A 26,943-nucleotide genomic window follows, 5' to 3' on the forward strand; every position below is an offset into this window, starting at 1 on the left:
CTGAAGCACACGGAAATCTTGTTACATATAACAGCGATGCCGCTTCATGTTTCAGCCCTGGTCGTGCATTCGTTTGGCAAAAGGTGTACCTTCCATAAAGGATAGCATTACAACCAGGCGTTAGCTGCGTCTTACATTTAAACATAAAAGAAAAATGTGAGACTACAGATGTTTTCCTATTTGTACAGTAATAATTTGACATGAATACGAGGTAATACCAACCTTAATTTAATTTAGTAAGTTTCCTCTCAGAAAGTTTCCTCTCAGGACAGAACAAAATGGCTGCTGACCAAATGACCGTAGTTTAATTACCCAACATTGATCCAGCGCTGGGTAGGTATGTGAGAAGGTTCATAATTTATATTGACAGTAAAAATGACCCAGAAGTTGAGTTACAGAAAAACTACCCAGCACCTCGGTTAAAAACAATAAAATGACCCAACAGGATGAACCCAGCATCTGGGTTAAAAATAAATAAATAAATGAGTAAAAAAAAAACTAAATAATGTATTTTTACAAATGCCACTAGAGTGAACGCCTTGGAGTGAAAAATAAAATTAAATATTAATTACTACAAATAAAAATAAGAAATGCCACTATAGTGGAAAACTATAGAAGCTGGATTCACCTTACAGTAAATAATAAATAAATAAATAAAATAAAAAGCCACTAGTGGAGACTAACTAGAGTAAAAAATTAAAAATTAAAAAGGGAACTTTAAATAAAATAAAGTAAATGAATACATAAAATTAAGTAAATTAATTGATAAAAAATAATTACATGAAATAGTCACAGTTTTACGAAGCAGACGCACTATGTGATATAGTCACAACTGTGAGAAATAAATGTATTGTGACATTTAAAGTTGCATTGTGAGAAGCACAGTTAAACTTAAAAAAAATGTCAGAAATAAAGTTGCAGTTATAGGACACAAAGTTTAATACATTTTTATGTTTTTACTCTGATGCAAAAATTGGCTTTAATTTGAAATAGATGTTTAAACTCAGTATGTTGGCATATGAATGGCTTACTTTCAGGATTACTTACAGGTTTGCTCATTAAACTGGGATGGGATAAAGTTTTTTTAACAGAACCCCCACCATACCCACCCCCCACAAAATTCACCATTAAAAGAAGGCAAGTGGAAAAGAAGCCATTAGCTGAATTCTCACAATATCCTTTAGAGTTAAGGTCAACGTTTGGAACGGAAGGTGTATACATTAACTTCAGTTGATAGAATGAGTGCACTTTGTATACTTTCTGTACTTCTCAGCCTTGTCACAGCAAACAGGGCTAGACCAGTGCAAGCCTACAAGATAATCTTCATCGCTCCCCTCAGCCAAATCACCGTTTGAGGTCTTAATCAGGGCAGAAGGCCTCCGCACAATGCAAAACGTAACTCCTGCACAGGACAAACTCCAGGGAACCAACCAGGCAAACCGGCATCTTCATTACCACACACGTCTGCCTTTATCTGCCACTCTGAGGCCTGCCAAGAGCCCTTTCGCAGTCTGGATAATAGCAAAGTGCATCGCTCTCCAAGGCGTCTGAGATAATCCTCCTGCAGAAACTTCTCTGCCACTCTCTTCTCAGTTGTTATCACTTCAATGGATTTATAACACTTTTCAGGATGCTCATATTTTGGTAAGTGCAGCTGACAACCCCTTTTATCGGTTTGGCTTCATCATGAGATGTCACACAAGAACCTAAAAATAACAACAATATAATGACGCACTATAGTGCAGAAAGGTTAGGGATGCAAAGTGAACAAGAAGCCAAAAATGTTCTAATATAATGCAGAGTTTATTATAAATGTTTTTATTGTTGTTGCTGTTATTTCATTTTTTTTTTTTATAAATTAATGTTCATTCATTAATTAAAAATTGGAATGTAAAACACACTTAAGCATAATTACTAGTACCAGTATTGGATTTTAACCGAATACACAGCACCTAAATATACACAATATTGACTAACATTTGGTCAATATCACACATGAAAAAATAAAAACGTAACCATATTTTAAGACCATTCTTAAAATAGCCAGAGGCACAAACTTGCACAGGCACAGACTTGCACCATGCACCCGCCTCCATCCCAAGCCTGGACTTGCCCTGAGGCTTAAAATTTAAAATATAAAATAAAATACATGCCACTCATTATGTCACTATTCCTCACAAAGGTAAAGGCACATTCATACGAATCAGCAAATGATGATATAGAAGCACAGTCAGTCCAAGGTTTTTTTTTTTTTTGCTCAAATATGAAATTTAGAGCACGAATCGCCATGACTATCGCTACTCATGGTTATGCGAATACTAGCTGGCCTTACTCACAAACATTCATCAAAAAGTAGACCTTGAGAACAGGAACAATACCACTTAAAACTACAATTCACAGCAGCCCGTTAGGAATAAATTAAGAAAGTGCAAAGGTGGGGTGACAAAGAAAGAAGAAAGGGATAAAAGGAAAACAGGCTGTTTGGCCTTCATGTACAACAAAGCACAAGTAGTGTGCAAGAACGGTGTTTATGTCGTGTTGTGTGTTTGCTGCTGGGGGATTTCACCAGAGGATGCTATTATCATAGGAAAAACTGAGGTTTTTTTTTAGACGTAATGGGAGAGAAAAAGACACACAATCTTCAAATAGAACAGTCCAGGTTAATAGAGCATGGCCAAACTCTGAAGGCAACACTTTATAAGTTGTGTTATAGATGGTCTGCATCTTAAACGATACATTTGAGATGTAACAGTGGTACGCAGGGAGGGAAAAATACTTTTTTTTTTTTTTTTTTGACCACTACTCAGGACTTGCAATGTAGGGTGAATGGTTGGCCCAATTACGAGTCCGATCTCCTGGTTCTCTTCTTTAGTGGAAAGTGCCTATGCAAATTTTAGCTTATTTTATGGTCTGCTAGAAGAATGGCTTCTCAATATTCCTTATAATCCTAATTAAATAAAGTCTTGATCCATTTAAAAACACTTGGTAATGTTATTTTTCTAATTTAACCCCATACATCATAATGTATCATAATAATCATAAATGTAGTAGAAATCATTATAAACATGGTACTGAACACTGGCAGAACACTTAAGTGTAAAGGGGTCAATAGATGCGATTTAAGTTTTTCCTTTCTCTTTTGAGTGTTACAAGCTCTTGGTTCATAAAGAAGATCTGTAAAGTTGCAAAGACTAAAGTCTCAAATCCAAAGAGGTATTCTTTATAAAAGTTAAGACTCTGCCATGCCTTCCTAAAACACCCGGTTTAAAAATGCCCGAAACTGCAGTCGCCCTTCAATCTGTCTGTGCTCAAAGGCTGTTTGTATATAGTGGGGCAGTTCCAACTTTGCAGGGACAGTCTGGCACTTCCGACTCACAGCAAGTGAGAATTTGCCACTTGTGTTTTAAACGTGCGTTTTGAGCAGTGTAGAGTAGTGCTTATTTTACATTATTTTGTGTCTACACAGCGCGATACACCAGTGATTATGTCCCCACTGGATGCTAAAAAACTTAATTGGTAATGGGTTTTATTAATTTTGTCTCGTCGGGACACGGCATGACAATATAGTAAGGGCATGACAGTATAGTAACTACTAATTAAAGTGAACATTTTACAACAAAAAGGTACTACTTAAAATGATATTTCACCCAAATATTAAAATTATGTCATTAATGAGTCACCTTCAATGTCGTTCCAAACCCGTAAGACCTCCAAAAATAACAACTTTATTCAGCATTGTCTTCTCTTCCAGGTCTGTCAAAAACAAAGATGACACTTCAGCTGCGTCGTATGTCAACCGTCACAGCAGTTGCACTCACAACAGACCCGGAAGAGAAGACAAATGTTGAATAAAGTCATCATTTTTGTTATTTTTAGACAAATGTATTTTCAATGCTTCCATCTAACTGACCCTCTGATGTCTCATGGACTACTTTGATGGGGTTTTTTTTACCTTTCTGGACATGGATATACCATACATACATTTTCAATGGAGGCACAGAAAGCTCTCGGACTAAATCTAAAATATCTTAAACGGTGTTCCGAAGATGAACGGAGGTCTTACCGGTTTGGAACGACATGAGGGTGAGTTATTGATCACATAATTTTAATATTTGGGTGAACTAACCCTTTAAACATGTTAAATGCATTATATGTTAAGCAGAAAATAAACAACTAAAAACACTTCGAGAACACAAACAGCTTTATTATTTGTAACAAGAGACATACAGTGTGCATCTATATTAATACAATGTGTGCCTTGTAAGCACATGAGTGTGAATGGGTTTATCAATGTCCTGCAGCTTTGGTCCAGACATTCTTACAGTGACAGGTTGTACTTTTTCTCTAGCAAACCTAAATCACTGCTGCAGGCCCCTGAATGTGCACTAATTTATAATTCTCCAAACTCCAAGTCCATTTCTTTCTCGATTTGTCTCTTCTACAGTCTTCAGTTCAGCAAATTCTAAAGAACTTCAGGCCCTTTCCAATCAGTCAACCCTGGGTAAAACAGCACAAGCTAATCTGATCTTGCAGTTTTTGAAAAAGTTATAGTGAAATTACTAACAAACACAAAATGGAGAAAAAAAAAAGAGACATCAAAGATGCTATACAATAAGTACACACAACACCATAAGAAACTCAAAAGTTCCACACAATAGCTGGAGGATTTGTTCTTTGTAACACTGGCAGTTCTCCTACTGTGCAGCCAACTTCCTTATGTTGATGATCAGCCGTTTGCTGTATTCTCGATGGTCAACTGGCTTGACGTCCACCACTGTCACTTTAATACGAGATTCATCCTATCAAGACAAAACAAAAGGTATTATTAGCATCCATCTCCCCGAATTTTCCAATTCATCCCTATCCTAGAGCAATTTTAAGGTCTCCTATGGAAACAAATGTTTTCTGTTTGAATATGAACTGTTCCTATTTTTAAGCCCAAATAAGCTGCAAGTATTTGGCGTTATATTCATGAAACTAGTAGAAACAAGGAATGAACCTGCACAAGCTAAGAATAACCTGTAAACAGACTACAATCACAATTTTGGAATAATCATGAGTATCTTCTAATGCCTCATGTGGAAACTCCACAACTGCAGGCATTAAACATCTTTAAATGTGATATTGCCTCAGAGACAAAGGGCAGATTAAATGTAAATCTGTCATACATTAATAAGCTTTAATAAAAATAATTCCCATTAAGACCCACAGGAAGCAAAAGCAATCAAATGAAACCGCATAAGCAGCATTTTGAAGATTTTGTTGTTTTGCCATTGCAGAACTAGGTCTAGCACAATCTTTAAAGCCGAATGCAGATGATGGGCAAAAGACACAATTTTCCACCAAATTGTAGCTCTCTTGTAGTAGTCATTTGCAGATTTAATCTTCCTTCTGACTGCTTGATGGCATCGAACCTAACCAACCAAATACACTTCAGCTTCAAACCAATGACCTGGACATAACTTCCTAGAACCCACACAGTCATTCCTATGCAAATCCACATTAGTTAGCTTGAAATAGTTTGACAATGCAGTTCTAATCTATAACATTCAAAAAGCCTCCACAAAAATAAAAAATACCTGCCACAAACAGCCTCTAGATATTTTAACAGATAGAGCAGCAATGAGAAAGATGACCAGCAATCTAATATCAAACAAATTAGTGCATACTATTTAATGACTATGAAACAAGACAGCTTTCTATTAATTTCAACTTATTGCAACTTGCATTTGTCTCAATTACAATACGATCATCTGCAGAAAAACTAAATTTCAAACTGGAATAAAAAGGAAAAAGATTTCAGCTTCAATCTGGATTAAGAGGCAGCACACACCTGGGATTCACAACTTCAAAATCTCTTCAGAAATTTGGGTTATTCTAAATAATAATAAAAGTAATTATCAAAACATGTTCCAATTATGTGCGTTTCTGCATACATTTATTCTAAAGGGTTCCCAATAGCTTTGGTCAATGAATTTCCAAATAAATTATGAATAATAATAAATTATAAAAAATATATATATATATTAATCATCATCTGTACATTTCCAGCTAATGAAGAGAGCTAAAATACCCATTACTTTTAGGATTTTTTATTATTATTTTTTTTTTTTAATGAATAGGCAAACCCTGATTGTATTTATTTAATGATGACTTTATAAAACAAAACAGCCTCCATTCAGTCTGATCTTTCTGAAATAAAGTTACATTTGGTCAACTGAACCAAACGGAGTAGTTTACTCCTAACTTGTACTCATGACATACCTAAGCCTGTTAAGATCCATCTTTTCATAAACCCCAAGTTAATGGTGGCCTTCACGAGTGCTGACTGTGGCCTTGTATTCAGATTTTCATTACCTGAACATGTAATTTATCGATCTCCAGCAACGTTACGGGTGGGAATTCAGATACTGATACAGCATTTTAGATACTAACATTCTAATTTCCTTTCAGAATAATAAATCACATTACACAGAGACTGACTGCAGCCCCACTATATGCCTAACTCACTTAAAAGAAACAAGCTTGCCAATTTAAAGCTATAATAGTATGTAACTAATATGAAATGGAGTCAAATTTAAGTTAATTTGAATTTTGAGATGTAACATGAATCTCAACTCTGATAATTAGAAAAAAGTTAATAGAAGAAAATGCTAAAATGTTGTTCTCTGCATTAGGTTTGTAAGCAGATGCGTTTGAGGAAGCCAAATGGAGTAGGTGGTGTTCTTTGCTTCAGGTTCACAGAAACAACCCAAAAATCCTCAATATTCACAGCTAATCTATCAACATTGTTCTCCCACAGCTCTAGTGTAGCACGTCATGCGGAGAAAGAACAAGGAGCAGAGCAATTTTCATCAGCAGCACTGTGATGGACGAGGTGGCAGAGATGCCGCGTCAATTTCCATAAACCTCAAATCACATCAAACGGTGCAAAAACCACTGTGATATACACGTTATGTTCAACTTCGAAAAAGATTCCTTCATCACTGTTTTGTATGCAATTTCAGCAAAATATTTTGGCTTAAAAAGTACAAAGAGTGGGGGAGATATACAGCAAGGGTATTCAACATTTTTTAGGCCAAAGTCCCCTTTGGTGGATAGAGAGATGGAGCAGTTTGTTACAGTATAAAACATGTTGCATTTAACACCTAGCCTTTAATAATGAGCATATATTTATGCACATTTCTGTTTGAAAGTTTTAAAAGAAGTCTATTATGCTCATCAAGGCATTGTTTTGAATTAGAATTTCTATTTTAAAATTTAATTCATTACTATCATAGCAGAGCTGAATTTTCAGATTTTCAGCAGTCTTTCGTGTGACAAGATCCATCAGAAATCATTCTAATATGATGATTTTCTGCGTTAAAAAATAATAATAAAATAAATATATTTTTTTAGATTCTCAATAGAAATGTAAGTGTTTATTTAAAACAGATTTTTTTTTTTACATCATTAAAGCATTTACTGCCACTTATGATCAATTTAATGCATGTTTTATGTATAAATTTCTAAAACAAGAAACATCTTGACACCAAATTTTAAAATGTATACATTTCTAATCCATAAAAAAAAAATCACTGATGTACAAATTTATATTTTAATTTTACTTAATATATTTTAATGTCTGAGGGACAATGAAATATTCTTCACTTTCTAAAACGCAACAATTTCACATAAAAGGTTAGTATGAAATCCATCTGTAATTGTCAGACACCCTGCTGTACCTCCATAGCCCACATGTGGGAGGTCCCTGATATTTTTTATTTTAAACTTACATTGTAGGTCTCCAGCTTCACTCGGTTCCGGAAGACAAAAGTATTGAAGTTTGCATGCTGAAAGACCTCATCAAATGCAGCTTCGTTCTGTAAAAGCAAGGCAAGACAATAATGATAGAGGATTACAAACAACACATTGTAAAATAACATTGTCTCTTAATATTAAATCACTTTATGAGAGATTTAATCAACCTCTTTGAGTAAGACCTTGTTAAAAATCCTTGGGCTTAAAAGCCTTTTTAATAAACGTGTCACACACAAAAAAAAAAACTCTAATGCACACACAATGTGCTATTTCTCAGAGTGTCTCTTTAATATGCTGTCCAATACTCGAGGCCACACTTTCATGTACCACATGGATGGAAAACTTATAAAAATGAGAGTGAGAAGCAGGCAGGATAAAGAAACTCACTGAGTCCTTGAGTTGGCCGAGATAACTTGCATTCTGGCCCAGGAGGGTCTCTGCACTGTCCTGAAAGCAAGTCACCCATTGGTTGTCTCCAAAATCAGCAATGTTGGCCTGCCATAACGAAAGGACAATTAATAAATAGCACAAAACTATTTCACTCCTAGCTGGCCAGAAGTCATGTCCAACGAACAAAGGCCAGGCTGAATCAACAAATTTGGTGGTGAAGATCTGAAAAATTAGAAGCCATGTACATGAGATCCAGAGTTAAAGACACCAAATTCCTGTCCTGGAATTTGCATGCAGCTTCTAAAAAAACGGGGCAATCAACAAAATGTCTGAGCTGACGAATAGAAGGTGACCTCCAATGAACAATGCATTTAGAACAGGAAAACAACAACAATGGTTACGAATTCATTTTTAGAAATAACTATAGTTAACTATTACTATAAGAGCAGAAAGGGGATGGCATAGATACTTATTTTAGGACAACCAGAGAATACTGACTGGAGGAGGTAAATATGTTATATTAAAAGAGGCATGGGAGCCAAGGGCAAGTCCCTTACCGAGAGCATGAGACGGTATTTGAAGTCGGGGAACTCTTTGTCGCATTTCTCACAGCGGTACATGCCGTTCTGCTGGTCCACCACCTTCTTGTTGCAGTCTTTACTGGAACAGGCCTGATACAAGCAGTTCTCTTTACGGATATAGACTATGGTGGCGATGCAAGAGAAATAATCAGCCTGGGAAGAGAAGACCATTGACATTGCTTAAAAATAAAACACTATACGAGCGTAAAAGGTGACCGTACCGTTTCTGCAACCCAAAGCTCATTCTAATAAACACAGAAGAAGTTTATTTCCATTTTGCACTATAATAAAGACAGTTGGTGTGTACACATTTTTGACTGGTACTGCACATTCTAACTACCAATTCTATAGTAAAAAATACCTAATGTTGTTTGTTAGGTGGCAGATGCAGAACTTAACATGATATATAGTTTAAAAAACTAAAAACTAAATGAAACCTGCCTGCAAAAAGGGCCAAGCTGAAAAGCAAAACAGAAACTGGCCTGTATTCATTTAAAAGTGGGATATGCAAAACCAGAGATATGCATAAACATTAAAAGGGCTTTTGAACTGGGCTGAATGCAGAAGTGAAACAGCAGCCGTACAGCACCTGGAGGGGAGGTCAAAGGCTCTGTGCTAAATGTATGCAGAAGAGACAATGGGAGGACAGGAAGTGCACAGCCACTGGGGCTGGAGATGAAAAGACAGCGATACAAGGAATTATTTTTATCATTTCCTGCAAAGACAGTACACTCAGGTATCTCTGACTTTTCTGAAAGCTTTATATGCACATACACCAATGTTTTTGTTTTTAGAATCATAAGATGTGTCACATAAAGTATTATCTTACAATAAAACAACAGCATAAAGAGTAAAATATCTAATAGCTAAATAATTGTTTGCATGTAAAATATCCTATAATTTTTATGTTTAATTACATTGATCAAGCTCAACCATTCAGCCCTGTTATAGGGCTGGACAATAATATCAATATGTATCGCAATATATATATATATATATTTAATAACAATAATATTATTTTTAAACATTTCTGATATTTCGGAATGCATTACCCAGTGTTTCCCATACATTGATTTATTTGTGGCATTTGACTTTGTTAAATAAACATGAGCACTGCACATTTCAAAAACGAAACACATCGCGGGTGTTTTAAATGAATGCATCTCGGAAGAGAAAGATTTATCTGATTAAGAAGCGTTCATGAGTGGAGCTGATTTGATTACAGCCGTTACCAGTTAAAAAATGGTAGTTTTATTAGTTTAAAAGCACCTCCTGTTGGCAGAGAATCAGCTTGCAATTTCAAAAAGCCCGCCTAGAGCAACGTTTTTGTTGTTGCTCAATTATTTTGTCGATTTTTTTCTGCAACACTTTTCATACTCTTTATACTGGCTAAAGCACTTTTTATTTCAATATATAAGAAAAATCAGTCTATACTACCAGTCAAAAGTTTGGATTAGTAAGAATTTTAATGCTTTTTATTTTTTTAATTTTTAAGAATTCTCTCCTGCTCACCATGCCTGCATTTATTTGATCCAAAGTACAGCAAAAACAGTAAATTTGTACAATATTTATTACCGTATTTTTCGGACTATAAGTCTCATTCATATAGAACCAAGAACCAAGAGAAAACATTACAGTCTCCAGCCGCGAGAGGGCGCTCTATGTCTTCAGTGTAGACTACAGGAGCACTGAGCAGCATAGAACGCCCTGGCTGGAGACGGTAATGTTTTCTATTGGTTCATTTCTCTTGGTTCCTTTCTCTCGGTTCATGTCAAATTAGTTTTGATAAATAAGTCGAACCTAACTATAAGTCGCAGGAACAGCCAAACTATGAAAAAAAAGTGTGACTTATAGTCCGGAAAATACGGCATTTAAAATGTAATATATTCCTAAGATCAAATCAGAATTTTCAGCTTTATTACTCCAGTCTTCAGTGTCACATTATCCAGAAATCATTCTAATATGCCGATTATCAATATTTAAAACAGTTCACAATTTTTCAGGATTCTTTTATGAATAGAAAGATCAGCATTTATCTGAAATAAAAAGCTTTTGTAACATTATACAACATTCCATTCAAACATGTGGAGTCAGTATGATTTAAGAAATTATAGAATTTAATACTTTTATTTAGCAAGGATGCTTTACATTTATCAATTTATAATGTTACAAATGATTTCTATTTCAGATATTGTTCTTCTGAACTTTCTAATAGGGGTGCAAGTAAATATTAATACACGTATCGCGATATTTTGTTTGATACTCTATCAATTCTCAAAAACAGAATATCGATACTTAAAAAAAAATATATAATAATAATACAAGAATCATGGCAGTTGTTTCTTTTTGAGTTTATATACCGATCGCTAGACCGTCTTCATCTCTGAACAAATCCTGCGTGACTGAACATACTAGCATTAATGCACGCAATTTATGTTGGCATTAATATAGTTTGCTGCTAGCAATGACAGATTAAATTTTTTTTCCCAATTCCAGTTTCAGTGTACAAAGCTGAAGTGTGCTGTAAATTTGGGATTTTGTGGTTATCTCCACTGTGGAAATGTGAATGAATGGATGGCTCCAGATCGTGATGTAGTATTTGGTATTCCAACACAAAACAAATTTGCTGAATGCATACTGTATTTTCTGCACTCAAGCCTGCTTATCTTAATTAAACGCTGTTTATGTCGTTTGATGTGTGATGTGAATTACCATAGACTTATAGTCTAAATAAAACAATTTGCAACTTCGTATTATGCTAGTTATTGAGCGCGTGACGTCACGTGGACTACTGCCAGTGGCAGTTGAAAATGGTTGTGACGCGGTTTTCACGGCGACCGTCACAGCCCTAGCTGTAGTATTGCAATAGTCATCTATAAATGCAAATTAATATAAAATAATCTCTGGTACTGGTATCAACTACTAAAACAGTGGTATCATGACAAAACTACTCCCACATATAAAAAAAACAAAAATAGGCAGCAGACAAGGTCAGATTTATTATGTATCCTATCTGTAGTATAATCTCTTAATTATTAAGCTTAGTAAATGGAGTCCTGGTAATCTCCATACTCTATCTCCAGCGCTGAATGTGAATAATGCTTAAGCACACACCTTGGGAAGATGGGAAGGGCATTGCAATGCATGATTAATGAGCAGAGAGAAAAGTAACAGTGTAGCTAAATGACTGCATCGCTCTCTTGTTTCAGAACATGGTGTCACGCAGGACCAACGGATTACAACTAACCAGATGAACAGACAATGAGACACCCTAATAAAGTGATGCTCCACAAGACAAGGGATTTCTAAAAAAGGGTCATAATTATGGCTTAATCATTCCATTTTCTGTTATTTTTTTTAGCACTAAAACGAGTCATTTATATACGGCCATTTTCCACCCTCTCTGTGACCCTTGGAATTAAACAGTCTGTTCATTGCTGCAGTTTTGCTACACACATAAGTATGCTATATACTACATTATAATTAGCACTATTAATGTGTAAATGTGGACAGTCAAGTGTTGTAGGTTTCTGACGAAAGAATTCTAACTATTTTAGAATGAGCCAATCAAAAACTTATTTTAGACCAAAAAAACTTCCCTCATCACAAGATCCCTTTAAAAATATTTATAAAACATAAATCTGAGATAGAAACTTAATTTTATGAAAGTATTATATAAATGAAAGTTAATAAAATAAATGCAATTGTTTGGAAATGTATTCTGATGCATTCTTCACAGAGAAAAAAATATGTAATTGAGTCTAATCTTAATGTGTGGCGACATACTTTGTCTCCATGTCCTAAGTGCTCATTCTTGACTTCCGCAAGTGTCTTCCAGTTTGTGTTTCCACCACCGCCGCCAGGTCCTCTTAACTCAGTCATCGACTGGCCATCTATAGCATGTCCTTCCTTATCATACCTGTAAACAAACAAGACAAAAAATGCTGTAAATTAAAAAAAAAAAAAAAATCAGTCAAACATCTGTTCATTTCTACATACAAGGCAATAACTCATCTGTTCAGGCAGATAAGCGGATATCTCAACTTTATCTACAGAGACAGAGATCAGCTTTAGCTAGGGAAAAACAGCAGCGGCAGCCACAGAGATGCTGGGGGACACTTGTGAAACAAATCAACAGTGTAGGAATGGTTTTGGAAGATGGGGTCAGGGTTGCAATGGTGAAATCAGAAACCCATTTCCACTCATGCTCCGGATTGGCTGGACAGATGAGGTTGGAGAGACAGAATAAAAAACTAAGCTCACTCAGGATGAAGCAGTGTGTCTGAGGAATCAATACAGCATTATAATCTAGAGACCACAGGCCTGGTTAACAGAGGAGTAGGATGGTTTGAATCAGTAAATAAAAGGGTTCAGGGCTTGTTCTGGGAGGCACGACTAATTGAAAAGATCCACGTAAATAGACAAGCGTGTGTTTGCAAACTGAAAAATGTGTTAAAATCTAAAGCATGGTATATAACCTTAATTTTCAGCTTCTTTGTTATATGACCGCACTTATGTACTTCCCAGAATAATTCCCTAAATATAGCGCTAGTCGTGCGTTGCCAAAAGGATCAGCCAACTTCTGACAAATTAAATTAAATATATTAAATATAATTTAATAAAATTTATTTTGTCCCCAGTGTTTTCAGCACACTTCAATGAAAAGTGGATATTGAGAAAAGGCCAGCATAGTCATACAACTGATGTTAACTGATACTACGCTGGAATAAAACACGAAACTAATTGCGAATCTTGCGAATGAGTCATAAAAAATAAACAAGACAGCAGAATAAAACAAACGCTTCACATGGCCAAGACCAGACTGTGTGCGGTAATTGGCAGACTGAACCTGATTGTATGGATAAAGGGTGGTGCCATCAAGGCAGAATGAACACCGGAGGAGCAAACTGGAAATGGCATGTGCTTTAGAGCAGTGGAGTGACAGTCTGGCGTTCAGTGCAGCGTGTCTGAACTGAGCCGAGCAGACAACAAGTGGAAAGCAGCAAGATTGAGCACTGAACGGACTTGTCACATGACAGAGGACATGATATACTCGTGACAGGAATTGTAAAAGAGGCAAGAAAATTAAGGATCTATGAAGGAATGTCATCAAGTCTTGGTTGAGGGCTGTTTCTCAATGACTTGGAAAAATTGCAGTTTTTGAAAATGTGATATTTTATTATTTTTCAGCTCGTTTCTCACATATTGCTACTGTATGGCATCAGAACACTTAGAATATAAACACTCCAGTCATACGGACTGCTTTAATGGAACTCGGCAGTATAAATCCTCTTTGCTATTTGGAAAAGCTTAGAAGAAAATAACACTGGGGTGGAATGATATCGGGGTGAGTAAACAATACCCATTTTCATTTTTGGATCAACTATTCTTTTGACCTGGAAACAGCATGGCAGCATGAATTCTCTTGAAGCTCATTGTAAAGTACAATGTTCCCAGAAGACTTTGCTCATGTGCAAGCCAAGCAAATAACCCCAAAAAATTTATTTAAACAAAACAGTAACTGAAACTAGTGAGCCTTACTTAAGATCTCAAATTGGATTTGGTGGAGGCAGGAGAGTTTCCACTGCCTCTGAGAAGTCTGTCGAATATGAGCCAGTCAAAGTAATTGGCAACCTATGAGTAAGAGTGCATCAGTGAATGAGAATGAATGATAATGAACAGGGTGAGAGTGGCAGAGGGAGGAGGTGTGACTGATGGTGGAGTATGAAGTCCACACTGCTAAAGGAGCAGACCAACAGTGGTCCTAGTCTCTGACGCCATCTACTGGACAAAAGATGACTCGCATCAAAATGCTGACATAACCATCTTCTAGTATAATTAAGGGTTAGTCTATATACATTATGGAAGCTTTGAGCAAACATGCACACTGACTGCCACACTAAAACTAATAGAGGTGACAAAGAGCAACTGTTTGCCAATTAAACATTTTAGAGCTAAGCATTGAAAGAACAATACAAACTCAAATACCTACGACTTCCCAGGCTAAGACATTACAAATGTATAATGCCGATATATTATAAAAATAAAAAATGTCCAAAAAATTTATCGACTGGTAATATCTATTACACAAGATAATACAGTCAGAACCATGTCTTATTCCTTGATTATTATTATATTGAGAACAACTCTCTACATTGAGCTCTGGAGCGTGAGAAAGAAAGATCCTCAATCAATGTGATTAAGAGTGAGTGACGTGACATTCAGCCAAGTATGGTGACCCATACTCAGAATTCGTGCTTTGCATTTAACCCATCCAAAGTGCATACACACAGCAGTGAATACACACCCGGAATTAATGAACACACAAGTTAATTGAATACCCCAACATGAGGACCAGACTTCAAGGTTAAATCCCACTGAGCCTACATCTTAGCAGAACAAAAATGGGCCCCATTCTTTTTTTTTTTACAACCTGTTTGTTCACGCATTTTACTCAAAGCATTTCCAACTAATACAGGATATTCAACTGAATAAATTTCAAGGGGGAAAAAAAGCAAAAACTTTTGAGTGCATCTTTCTAGCACTTTTTTAACCAATGATGGCAGAAAAAAATTAATATAAAAGCTGTAAAATAAAGCTACAACTTTAAGAGGTCTCTGAAGTAGAAAACTGGCACAATGTTTCAAGTGGCTGAATGAGTCCTCATGCTGCAGACCTCAACAACACCTCCAGGTTCAAAATAGCACTTACTGCAGCTCTACTAATTGAAGGGCATCTATCGATTCCACAGTGGCCCACTGGACCTTTAGAAAGCTGGCCAAGAGGCCATACGCTGTGCGTTGGCCTATGATTTGAAAGCTCATTACCTCTGGCTCTCCAAGTGAAAAGAGGACAGACGTGAGCTCAGAGACTAAGCAGCTGAACTTACCCATGACTGGATCAGCAAAACTGAAGTTCTGAAACGTCGCTGACAAAGAGCATTTTTAGGCCCTCAAAATGCAAGGAAATACACCGGGTCTAAGCCCAACGCACAGCCATGCATAGAAACCAGAAGCTTCGAGCTGGCACTCTGGGAATTTAAGGAAAGCTGCTGTGAGATCACTACCTCACCCCGCTGTGATCAGTCACATTCCACTACCCTCATTATGTAAATGAAGCCTTCAGAACCCCCCAAAATAATTAGATTCTCAAACTTGCAGACTAGAGGCTGGTGAAACAGAGGTTGTAATCGCTCGTCAAACTGTGCAAAAAAAGAAGTGGCAGAAAATAAAGTGAAATTCAACTCTGCAGCCCTGTTATGCACCGCTTTCATCTTATTTCCCTTCAAGGCTGGGGGTCTGTGATACTGGGAGGTAAATAAATGGAGCACACGGAAAGGAATTGATTGAAACCTGCAGGGAGAATGAAGAGAGACACTCATGGATGGCTTCAGCCAGGTAGGCTATTAAGCCCGGAACACACCAACATAATGGTCATTTTTGTTCGTTGGCGGACTAAGTTTTCTCAGTGTTTTCCACATCAAGTTGGTTCTCATAGGCTTTTTTTAGGCTGATTCTACGTTAGCTGGGCGGAGTTAATCGGTCAGTCGGGACATCTGATTATTCTGATTGGCTGTTCAACTGGTGAACAAGTGCACGAAAAAAAAAAAAAAACAGAACAGATGTGCTACTTGGCTGTCACACAGATCCAGAGGCTGAAATTAAACAAGACCAGCATCAGCAAAGGCGGTATGCTATGTGGTATGTACTGAAACTGTATATATTTGCTTAGCGGTTTTGGAAAATGACTAAGTCCCACTTTATGTCGTCTTTTTTTTTAAGCTGTACATGTGAAAAGTGCAGTTTGATGACAACATCGCATGTTGTTTACTTGATGCGCTTACGCGCTGATAAGTTAACAACACAGAGATATTTGAAGCAGTTTTACTCACCGCATGTGGTTCCAACACACGATCGTGACCCTTTTTCGTTGATCCTTAACAAATAAACGAAATGCAAATCCTTCGTCAAACTGGGCCTTGTTTGTAAAACAAGCATCTTCGAAATGCAGGGAACAAACATAAACACTTGCTCAGCTCCATTGATGCTCTGTAAAAATAACCTATATCCACTGGTCCCTTAATGCTGTTTCTCTTTTGGTAATCTGTGCAGGGTTGTCTTGCCCTGGCAACCAAAAACACACTTCTTTTGTGACTTTTCGCAACGCTCTCGCTCCGATCAGTGAACGTCTGTTGTGCTCTCAGTGCTCTGCTTCTGGGAGAAGTGCCTCAGGACCCATATAAGGAAATTCCGCTCCATCTAACGTCACACAGAGCCATACTCGAAAAAAACTTTCCGAAACTTGTGACAAACTGGAAGAGGTTTTTTTGGAACAAAAATACTCCTTCAAACGTACAACTTAATTTTTTAAACTTTGTCCATGTTTTGCATGGGAATCCAACTCTTTAACAGTGTAAAAAACTCAGTATGCTTGAAATAGCATTTCACCCCGCCTTTAAATTGTGTTCCGAAGACAAACAAAGCTTTTACGGGTTAGGAATGACATGGGGTTAAGTTATAATGACAAAATTGTCATTTTGGGGTGGAGTATCCCTTTATCAGTGTGGCACTAGAACAAACAGGGTTAAGTGAGGTTTAAAGCTGAATATCACTTCATGAATAGCACACAGACCATTTAAAGGGATAGTTCATTGAAATTAAATTGGTCATTTACTCATCCTCATTACATTCCAATTAAACCTGTATGATTTTTCTATTTTGAAGAATGTTGGGGTTGAAAACTGTAGGAGTGTTCATGTCACTTCATAGTGTAATACATATACACGCATCTTTTTTTAAACAACTATTAAACTGGGCAAAAGTGGAATATATTTTTTTTATTATGTGCATGTGGAACTGCTCCATAAAAATGTTTTATTCATGAATATATAAAGATTTAGTGGTACACTTCATTATTCATACTATTTTTTATGTAATAGTAGAAAATGTAGTTAAAGCAAAATTTGTGAACTGAGATGATTCCAGTTCATCAACCATATTTACATAAAACTGAAAGTGTACAATGATTGTTGTTCACTCAAATGATCACAATCTGTTGATTATGTAATAACGGTGACTGGTCTATTCGAGATATTTATAATTATAAATTTGGCAGTCCCAAAAAAACGCCTAAATTGGCAAGATAAAGCAGAGGAGAACATTAAATGAGTCACAAGAGTTTTTCAATTCCTTCAGTAACCAATAAGGATCTGAGGATTAAGACAGCTCCTGTGCTTGGAAAAACACAGACAGCCATAATATATTTGGCGCTACTGCCTTGTATTCAAGTATTTATAACAACACCATCTCTCAACAAGGCATTCAGTGCCATTGTTTCCTCATCTTCCTTGTTGCACATTCCCAAAGCAGAAATAAACATTCCTGTTCTCAAAGGAACCAGGTCACACGAGTCCACCAGGGGAAATTGAACATCTTGGCTTTAGCCATGGGGATTAGCCATGATTTGCATTCCTATATCAGCCTGAATGCAAAGCCCACCAGAGCACCGCTTATAGAGCTAATCTTGATATCAAAGGCATGAGCATGCTCACCCTCTCAGAGTTCTAGAGTGTGCATTTTAGTGTCTGCTCTCTGCTCGTCCCAATTCTCACAAGTGGAGAAATAAAAACAGAAGCGCATCAGAATGCATCTGTTTCATCTAGGACAAACACTTAACAACAGATGCTGCGTATTTTCTCTGAAACAGAGAGAAAAATCACTCACCATCCCCGCAGTTTGTATGCCTCAGGAATGTCGGGGTTGATCATGACCGTGCTGCTGTAAAGAGTGGAGAGAGAACGCCCACCAAAGTCAGACAATCTTGCTCCCTTAATGGCCAAGATAGGCTGCCCACTGCCATCAAACGTCTCTGCCTGGAGATTGAGGGAAGGAAAAGAGAAATAGTTAAGCACCGAACAACTGCTCATACTCCTCCTACAGTCTGATAATTATCTTTGCAGTGCAAAGGATCCTTAAGTATTTACCATCTAACTGGTTTTAAGCATTTGGTCTTTTATGGCACATCCTGATTGGATGACAATGGCTGACATGACAAACAGAAGCCGACATCTGGCAGCTGTAATGGGAGAGGGAAGTTTCTCCAAATGCTTGACAAAAACATCATCTGGTACAAAAACCGATTGTTTAGGGCTGGATGTCACTGTTTGCATGAGGATTCCAATCAACTGAGATTACATTACCATCCAAATGTTTGCAGTCTAAAATTTATGTTTTCTTTTTTGAAGGAAACTAATACTTTTATTCAGCAAGTGTGCATTAAATTGGATAAAAGTGACAGTAGAGACATTTATGTCACAAAATATTTCCATTTGAAATAAGCACTGTTCTTTTGAACTTCCTATCAAAAGAGAAATAAAAAGTATGGTTGTTCTGTTTAATATTATTTTATGGAAACAGCATTGATACTAAAAATGAATATTAAAAATGCTAATAATGTTTCTTCAGAAACAAATCTGTATATTAGAATGAAGGATGATTTCTAATTTGAAACACATTAAAATCTTTAATGAGTCTTTATGCAACTTCACGGTCCACAGAAAAATAATAATCTTAAGCATTAAATTTCACAATATTAACTAATTTTACAAAATAATTTTATTTTGTACTACAAGGCACTGAATAATGTAAAATAAATAAAGATTGATCTGATCCGTTACGTACATCGTTACCCCACATGGTGAGCTGGATGACTTTGCCGGACATGTCCATCAGTTGGATGTTCCTCTTCGAAACCTCTCGACTGTTCTTGGTCGTGATGCGCGTCACATCCTCTGTGTTTTTACAAACTGCAATCACATCTGCAATCACACACACCACGTGGGTTTACAACACTGCTTCTCCCCCCAATTTACCAACAGTAAATAGGTTTGGGATGACTATACCACTCATCCAAAATGCAATTCCACATCACCCTTCAATGCTCCATTACAGCACACCATCGTAATCCTCTCATATAAGAAGCTGTTATAAATCATTCAGCTGCCATTAGGAGCATTTCACAAATCACTGCCAGCACCTGACTCAAATCTCGGATAAGAAATACGCCTGCTAGACCTCGGTGTTCTCCAACTGACATTACCATTAGGGATGGGCATTCGATTAAATTTTCTTAGTCGATCGTCGGGAGAATTAACGATCGACTATCGATTAATCATTAATATTTTTAAAATATAATTAATTATTTAATTTTTATAATAAAAAAATGCAATGAATACAAAAATACAGCGTGTTTTTCCTCGGTGAGACCTTTATTACAAGATCAACTTGTGGCAGACAGTTAAACTACGTTCAGGCAAACCGAACATATATCCGCGTGCATATGCAGTGCTCTAAAGCAGCGGAACCTGCAACTGCTAGCAGGCGTTCTTAACCCTTTCGAGTCGATTAACGCATATATGCGTTTTGAGTCTGAATAAAGTGCTTCATTCTTTTTTCTGAGGAAATCCATTTCTCAAATCATCAACCACATCACATCTTTTTGGGGTGAATTATGTCTTAGTCCTCTCATCACGAAGCAAACAGTAAAATAAAATAAAAACTTGAAGAACAGTCTCGCTGCCTTTTCTTCTGTGTGGGCGTATTCAAGCGCGCGCTTCAGTTTGAATCTGAATAGCGCGTTCAGCGCGGGGGCGTGGTCACATTAAATATAATGAAGGAAGATATGAAAAACAGACATTGCGTTGTTTTCATATGGATTACTTTATCTCAGAATATTTGTTTTTCGGAAGCACTTGTTTAGTTTAAAAGTAGACATTCCAGGCTTTCTATAGATATCTCTCTCATGTCTCTTCGTTGAGTATTCACGGAGTTACGGTTCATTTTAATGAAATGTTTGTACATGACGATCAGCGGAGACAAAGACTGTAGACAGCGCACCTTGTTTGTTATCTTTATTTTATAAGTGCACAAAGGTTTTTTGTTATTATGTCTGTATCCAAAAAAAAACTAGACCCTTTAAAGATTCGATTGATGTATTGCTCTTATCTGTACGATAAAAACTGAGTGTGTAATTTATCAGGGGTTATCAGGAGAAAATGACTCAAAACGCATATATGCGTTAATCGACTCGAAAGGGTTAAAGCCTCATGAAAATTTGCCGGGATGCATAGGTACATCATTTGAGTCGTGGCCGTGTTGTACTTAAACACGGCATCGCAATGTTTGCAGTTAACTAGTTCGCTTTTTAAATCAAAATGGTCCCACGCCACACTTCGCCGTGACATCTCCATGATTATTCTTTGAAATCAAAACGGAAGATCACAGATAACCGAGTAGGGTGTCAAATATTGCCCCATGGTGGTAAAATATTTAATTGCTGCCACACAGTGAAATTCATTTAATTGCTTGAAGACTCGCACTACGCAACGCAACCTGCATTAGATTAAAAAAAATGCTTTAGATTAATCGATAACAAATTAACATGATCGAGGAAAATCTTAACGATCAATTATCGATCGTCGATTAATCATGCCCATCCCTAATTACCATAATTAGAGGCATGCTTATTGACTTCATTCTACCAGTGACAGTATCTTTCTCCTTTAGTGCTGCTAGAACCCGACAGGGACACAAAGTCAATCTGCGCCACAGACCATTACTGTCATAAGCATTATTAATATTGCGCTCATCAACGCTATAATTACCACAACCTCTTGGGTCTCAACACATTTGTTACAGAAAGCCATGCTGCTTTCTCCATCGCAGTTCATTATTAAAATGCTGGTTATTGATGATGCCAATCACACTGGCCGGGGAAGATGCTCACCTACGATGGTGTCTTTCTCCCGGGACTCCAAGTCAGCAATGGAAACAAAGTCACACTGCACCTTGGGGACGTCATGGCTGTCCTCACAAGGGATGATGCTTGTCTCGCCATTGAGAGTCATTTCATAATCATTCTTAAGTGAGGAGAATTGTTTGTTAGCAATCTTCAGGCTGCCTTTTGAGATGTAGTAGACCTGAGGACAACCAGAGGGATGAATCAAGTCATGTTAGCAACCCACATTATAACTTTATTGTTCTAATCAATTGTGTAGCCCTACTTCCACACCCTATTAGATGAGAACATAACTAAAAAGAAAGTAGGCCTTACTTTTCCCTGCTCAATGATTGAGTAGAATTTGTCCACTTCGTTATTAAATCCAGTTGCTCTAATCTCCCCCTATAATAAATCAAAATAAAGATGTTATTGCATTTTAACACTCTTACAAGCTTCTAATCTGATCACTGATGATGAATGCTTACGCTTTCATCAACAAGCTCCATGGAGAAGAGCTTCCCATCCCCTTTGGAGTTACTCCATGTGCGGATGGCACTCTTATTGGTGACTCTGGCTCGAACAGTCCACCTGAAGAAAACAACACACTCTTATGAATTATGCCCAACACATTATGTTACGTGATATGCAACGGTCAATTGAATTGAAAATAAAACTGTTAGATTTAGACTGACTTTGACTGGTATGGATTGAGACTGGAAATGGGCACAACTTTAGAGCTGCCTCCAGGAGTGCTGGGGGCAGCCATGGGCTTTTTCCCGAAGCTCTGAGCAGAAGGTCTGTTCATTGAACCTAATGAGAGAAGAGAAAACCACACGTCACTGCAAAGAACTACAGACATAATCACAAACATTAAGCGCACAATTTTAAAATAATTACTGACTGTAATGATACAACACCTCTGAAACAATCTTATGTGTCAATCTTGAAAGTGTGAATTAAAACAGCTGTCGAATACAACTTGCAAAGCCACATTGAAGTTAAAAATGTCAAAAAAAAGTAGACTGTGCTCAAAAAACAAATCAAAATATTAATTGGTATCTGCACGTTAATGAGAATGAAATTAAGATTTTCTATTCTTGGGAATAAAAGTTACATTAAAACAGCAACAATCAGATTGTGAATTTTACACCAAACAAACAAACACTACTTGATGGCTAGACGTTTTGGTGTTTCCACTATAGAACTATATTTCTGTGGAGTGCATTGTTATGTTAACTAGTGGAGTGCATTGTTATGTTAACTTTTATGGTTTATTGTTTTGAGTCCTATGGGACGCAGTAACACACGTCCCTCTCACAATATACTGATTTACACATCTATCCCTTTTGCTACTCAGAAATATTCATGCAATCCTGCAGCATGTATCAGAAGATCTGTGCTCCAGCGCAGTTAGTGCTACCGCTCACTGATCTATATATACATGAACCGCGCTCTTGCTCACCTCTTCCTACCGAGCCAGGGACTGATAAATGGACCGATCACATTAGTCAAACGAGTCAGGCTTTTTCTATAACTATAAAATATTTTCTATTAATCGTTAATGTCCTGCAGTGACAAATGGCTTTTTGTGTATTTTAATTACATTAACGTTATAAGTTGAGATTTAGGCTACAATCAATATTTTAACTGCTACTATGTAAAAGGAACACTGCTGTAAAAAGCACCTTATTTGTTTAAAGTGTTTGCAAACCAAATGTTGTTACACTTTTTGTTCATATAGCAATGGGCCTACTTTTAAATGGAAAAAAGTGCACTGTACACTACTTTTGAATAATTAGTTTTGTGCATGATGCAATTAATCCCAGGCAATAATGCGATTAATCCAGATTTTTTTTAAATGTATCATTGCCCAGCATCAATAATTTCTAACAGTAATTAACAACTTCCTTTGCATTGTTTATGCTCAAAAAGCAACATTACACACTAAAGTTAAAAATTTTTCTATCATAATGAAGGACCCCTTTAATATTCATTTTAATATTAATGCCTGCCTTAAAAAAGCAAAACCTGCAGTGATAACAATATTATAGAAAATATATAAATGCACAATATTTCAGAGGATATGATTATCTACTGACATTCATTAGCACATGAACAGCAACTAAAGGGACGCTGTGTGCCAGCAATATGATTCCTACCTTTTCTACTGTTGTTCTACTTCATACTGTTTCTATAACCCAGCATATGACAAGTTTAAAACATATCTGATAGACGGTGCAAAGAGTAAAGTGAAAAAATAAAAAGTAGTTTGGATAAATTAGTAGTTCATTCATAGGTTGACCTAAAAACCGTTGGTCAGTTGTTAGTTTTCAAATCAGTTACCATAGTTACGAACAGTTTATCATTTAAGGCTTATGGCCTTAATTTTTTATTTTCTGAACTTTAATGCATCAGCACTTTTCAAGGAACTATGAGTATCTTGAAAATGGTCAGATCTTCAACTGATATATTTTAATTTAATAATCACGTAATGTTTATAATCTAAAATACAATCAATTCAGAACTTCAAAACCCAGCTACTGCATTACAGCTCGGGAACACATTAATATAATTAATTTATATACATATTTGAGGGGTTTTATATACAAATATCTATACTAAAATCTGAACACATTTTTGTGTTTTTCCATACCATCATTTCCATTCTGAGGCTGTAATGGACGCACAGTTGGAGCCGGAGCTGTACTCTGTTGCTTTGACTGGCCTACAACACACAAATTAAGACATTGCAGGAAAATTATTCATTTCATCACCTTAATCCCCTCTAGAAAAGTCAACTGACATAAGAGAACCTCAAAGCTAAGCTAAATTTAAAATGTTTTATATGAGCATAAAATTTGACATGTCATATGTACTCTCACCCTCCACATAAGGAGTTGGGTCTCCAATTTTTCCTGCCATCTGGTCAGCAGACTTGATCACCTCTATATCCAGTATAACTATCACACGTCTGTGTACATCAAACATAAAAGATTGTTAAGATGCATTAATAAACAATGTTCTTGTTCAAAATTTTGATGTCAGTAAGATCTTTTTTTTTTTTTTTTAAATAAAGAAATTCATACTTTAATTCAGCAAGTTTGGACTGATGAAAAGCGACTTTTTTTTTTTTTATAAAAGTATATATATACACTGCAGTGACCCTATTAATAACAACTGTGAAAATCAGAACACGATCAGGAGACAAATGCTTACCGTCCATCTTTGAGAATATTAGTGACGCTTCTTTTCAGCATACACACACAGTTAGGGGCCAACTGTTCTTGCTCAGCCATGGGATTGAGCTGTGTGGAGAGCATGAATGCTGGATGCAAGGAGAAAACAGACAAAAACAATTAAAGAATAGATGGTGTCAGACTATTTGCATTTTTATAGAATAGCTGAGGTTTGAATCCCAATGATGAGACAACATTATATCTTAACAGCAAGAATCACTCACTCCTAACTTTAAAGAAACTCCTTGTCCAAATTATCCCAATACTGGCTTTCAAACACATAAGCACCTAACAAGCACATTTATGTGTACCTAGAAAATAATGCAGAAAAATATATGGCTTTGCAACATATGGCCATCTAAACATAAAGCTCCACATATGAACCTTAAGAAACAAAATAACATCCTGGACATGGAAATTCCAATCGATTTAAAGGACAGATATCAAAGTAAATTAAAGGCATCTGGAAACTGATCTAACTTACAGGACATAGTGTGCAGCCCGTCACTCATCATGACACGGAAACGAGACAGGCCATTTCCCCCATCAATCTTGCGAATGTTCTGGAAAAAATATGCAACAAATTAAAGTTGACAGACTAGCATGAAAAATAAATGGTCTGATGCTTTAACCAAACAAAGAAACTAAAATGTAAGCAAACAAAATATGAACTAATTACTAACAAATATTACTGCTATGAACAAAGAAAAAGGAGAAAAAAAACTGATACACCTAAAGTTTCCCTTTAGGCCTTTTGAAATGTTACAATTAATGGCTTGCAAACATAAATGTAACATTTACATTTCGTTTGTCTCAGAAATATCAAAATCTGATTACTGCATTAATGCAATGCATAACTGCAATATCTGCCTTGATATCATCATCCCTTTAATTTAAATTTAGAAACAAAATAATTTGATTAACTTGTAAAGAGTTTGCAAGAAATATGACAGTTACCACACACTGCAGAACAGGGTTGTTGACTTCAGTTCCTTTGGTCAGGGACTGAAAAGAAAAAGTGCACAGTCACTTAAGAAACAGAATACTTTCAAGCATTACCATAGAAATCAGATCAACATTAGCACATTTGAATTCAGATGCCTGGCCTTATTTCACCCACATTCAAAACTTGGGGAAGAAAAACTAAATCCACTTTCCATGCAAAGTAACTCTGACATTCTTATGGATCTGCTTAAATAATGATTATATATTATATTATCTTAATATTTCAATGTTTAATTAAAAATGGGTAACGTTAATTCACGTTACTTAATTTATACAATGAGTTTACAATGAGCGGACAAATTAAACGATCTTTGCATTTATGCTGCAAATTAGTGAATTAGCACGCAACATTTTATTCATTCCATTTAACCTCGTCACACTTAAAACATGCAACCATTGTGAAAATAACTTCAGCAAACATGAAAGTCAACGATAACTAATTGATTTTATATTGTTGTACTGTTATAGTGCAAAACCGCAGGATATAAACTTGATGGCTAACGCGCTTAAATTAGCGAGCTTATATTTGCAAAGGATGTAATAAACCTGCTGCCTTATTCTTACCTCAATTGCCCCCTCTGACAATCGAACAGTCATATTTTCACAAAACAATTTTGCGAACCGAAGATTAAACCTTGTAAAGACAATAAACAACGACAGCCGCTGGTGTTCAGCACTCTCCAAGTCTCCTCCCGCCAACTCAGTCCAAACGCGCGAAAGGGTAACACACGATGACGCGTTTCCTGTTACAAACAACTTCCGCTGAACTTCATAATAAAAATGAGTTTTTTCTTTTACCAAACTATAATACAGTATTATTCCGGCTTTGATACACTGAATTTTTGTTGTTGTTGTTTTGTTTGCATGTTGAAGACCACTTAATCTGGCCTATGTTTTTTTTTTTTTTTTATAAATATTTTTTCTATAACATCTTTCATTTCATACACCAGTTTTCTGTTAATGTACTGTAAAGGTTTTGTGTTCTATCATGAGGTAAAAAAATATTTTTCAATTTTCAAGAAAAGATCAGCAAAGAAAATAGTAATAATCTGAAGTACATGTTTGCAAAACCAAGAGTTGAGCAAGTGATCTCTCTATTAGTAATGCTGAGGATTGTTATAGGATCTGAAAGAATCCTATATAGAATTTCACTT

General features: G+C 36.3%; 1 protein-coding gene across 1 annotated transcript; it reads right to left on the minus strand.

The window, feature by feature from the left end:
* Nucleotides 1-4,183: 4,183 nt before the first annotated feature.
* On the minus strand, nt 4,184-26,515 carry rpa1 (replication protein A1). Its single transcript, XM_026226453.1, has 17 exons — nt 26,354-26,515; nt 25,742-25,789; nt 25,269-25,347; nt 24,765-24,873; nt 24,431-24,519; nt 24,202-24,273; nt 22,241-22,358; nt 22,034-22,136; nt 21,882-21,950; nt 21,555-21,747; nt 19,451-19,587; nt 18,494-18,642; nt 12,558-12,690; nt 8,748-8,924; nt 8,188-8,295; nt 7,776-7,862; nt 4,184-4,799 (listed from the first exon to the last, which is right to left on the minus strand). Exons 1-17 carry the CDS (start codon nt 26,384-26,386, stop codon nt 4,695-4,697), a joined length of 1,809 nt encoding a protein of 602 aa, XP_026082238.1. The 5' UTR covers nt 26,387-26,515; the 3' UTR covers nt 4,184-4,694.
* Between the last annotated feature and the right edge of the window lie 428 nt (nt 26,516-26,943).

Source organism: Carassius auratus, chromosome 40 (assembly GCF_003368295.1).
Source record: "Carassius auratus strain Wakin chromosome 40, ASM336829v1, whole genome shotgun sequence".
NCBI lineage: Eukaryota > Metazoa > Chordata > Actinopteri > Cypriniformes > Cyprinidae > Carassius > Carassius auratus.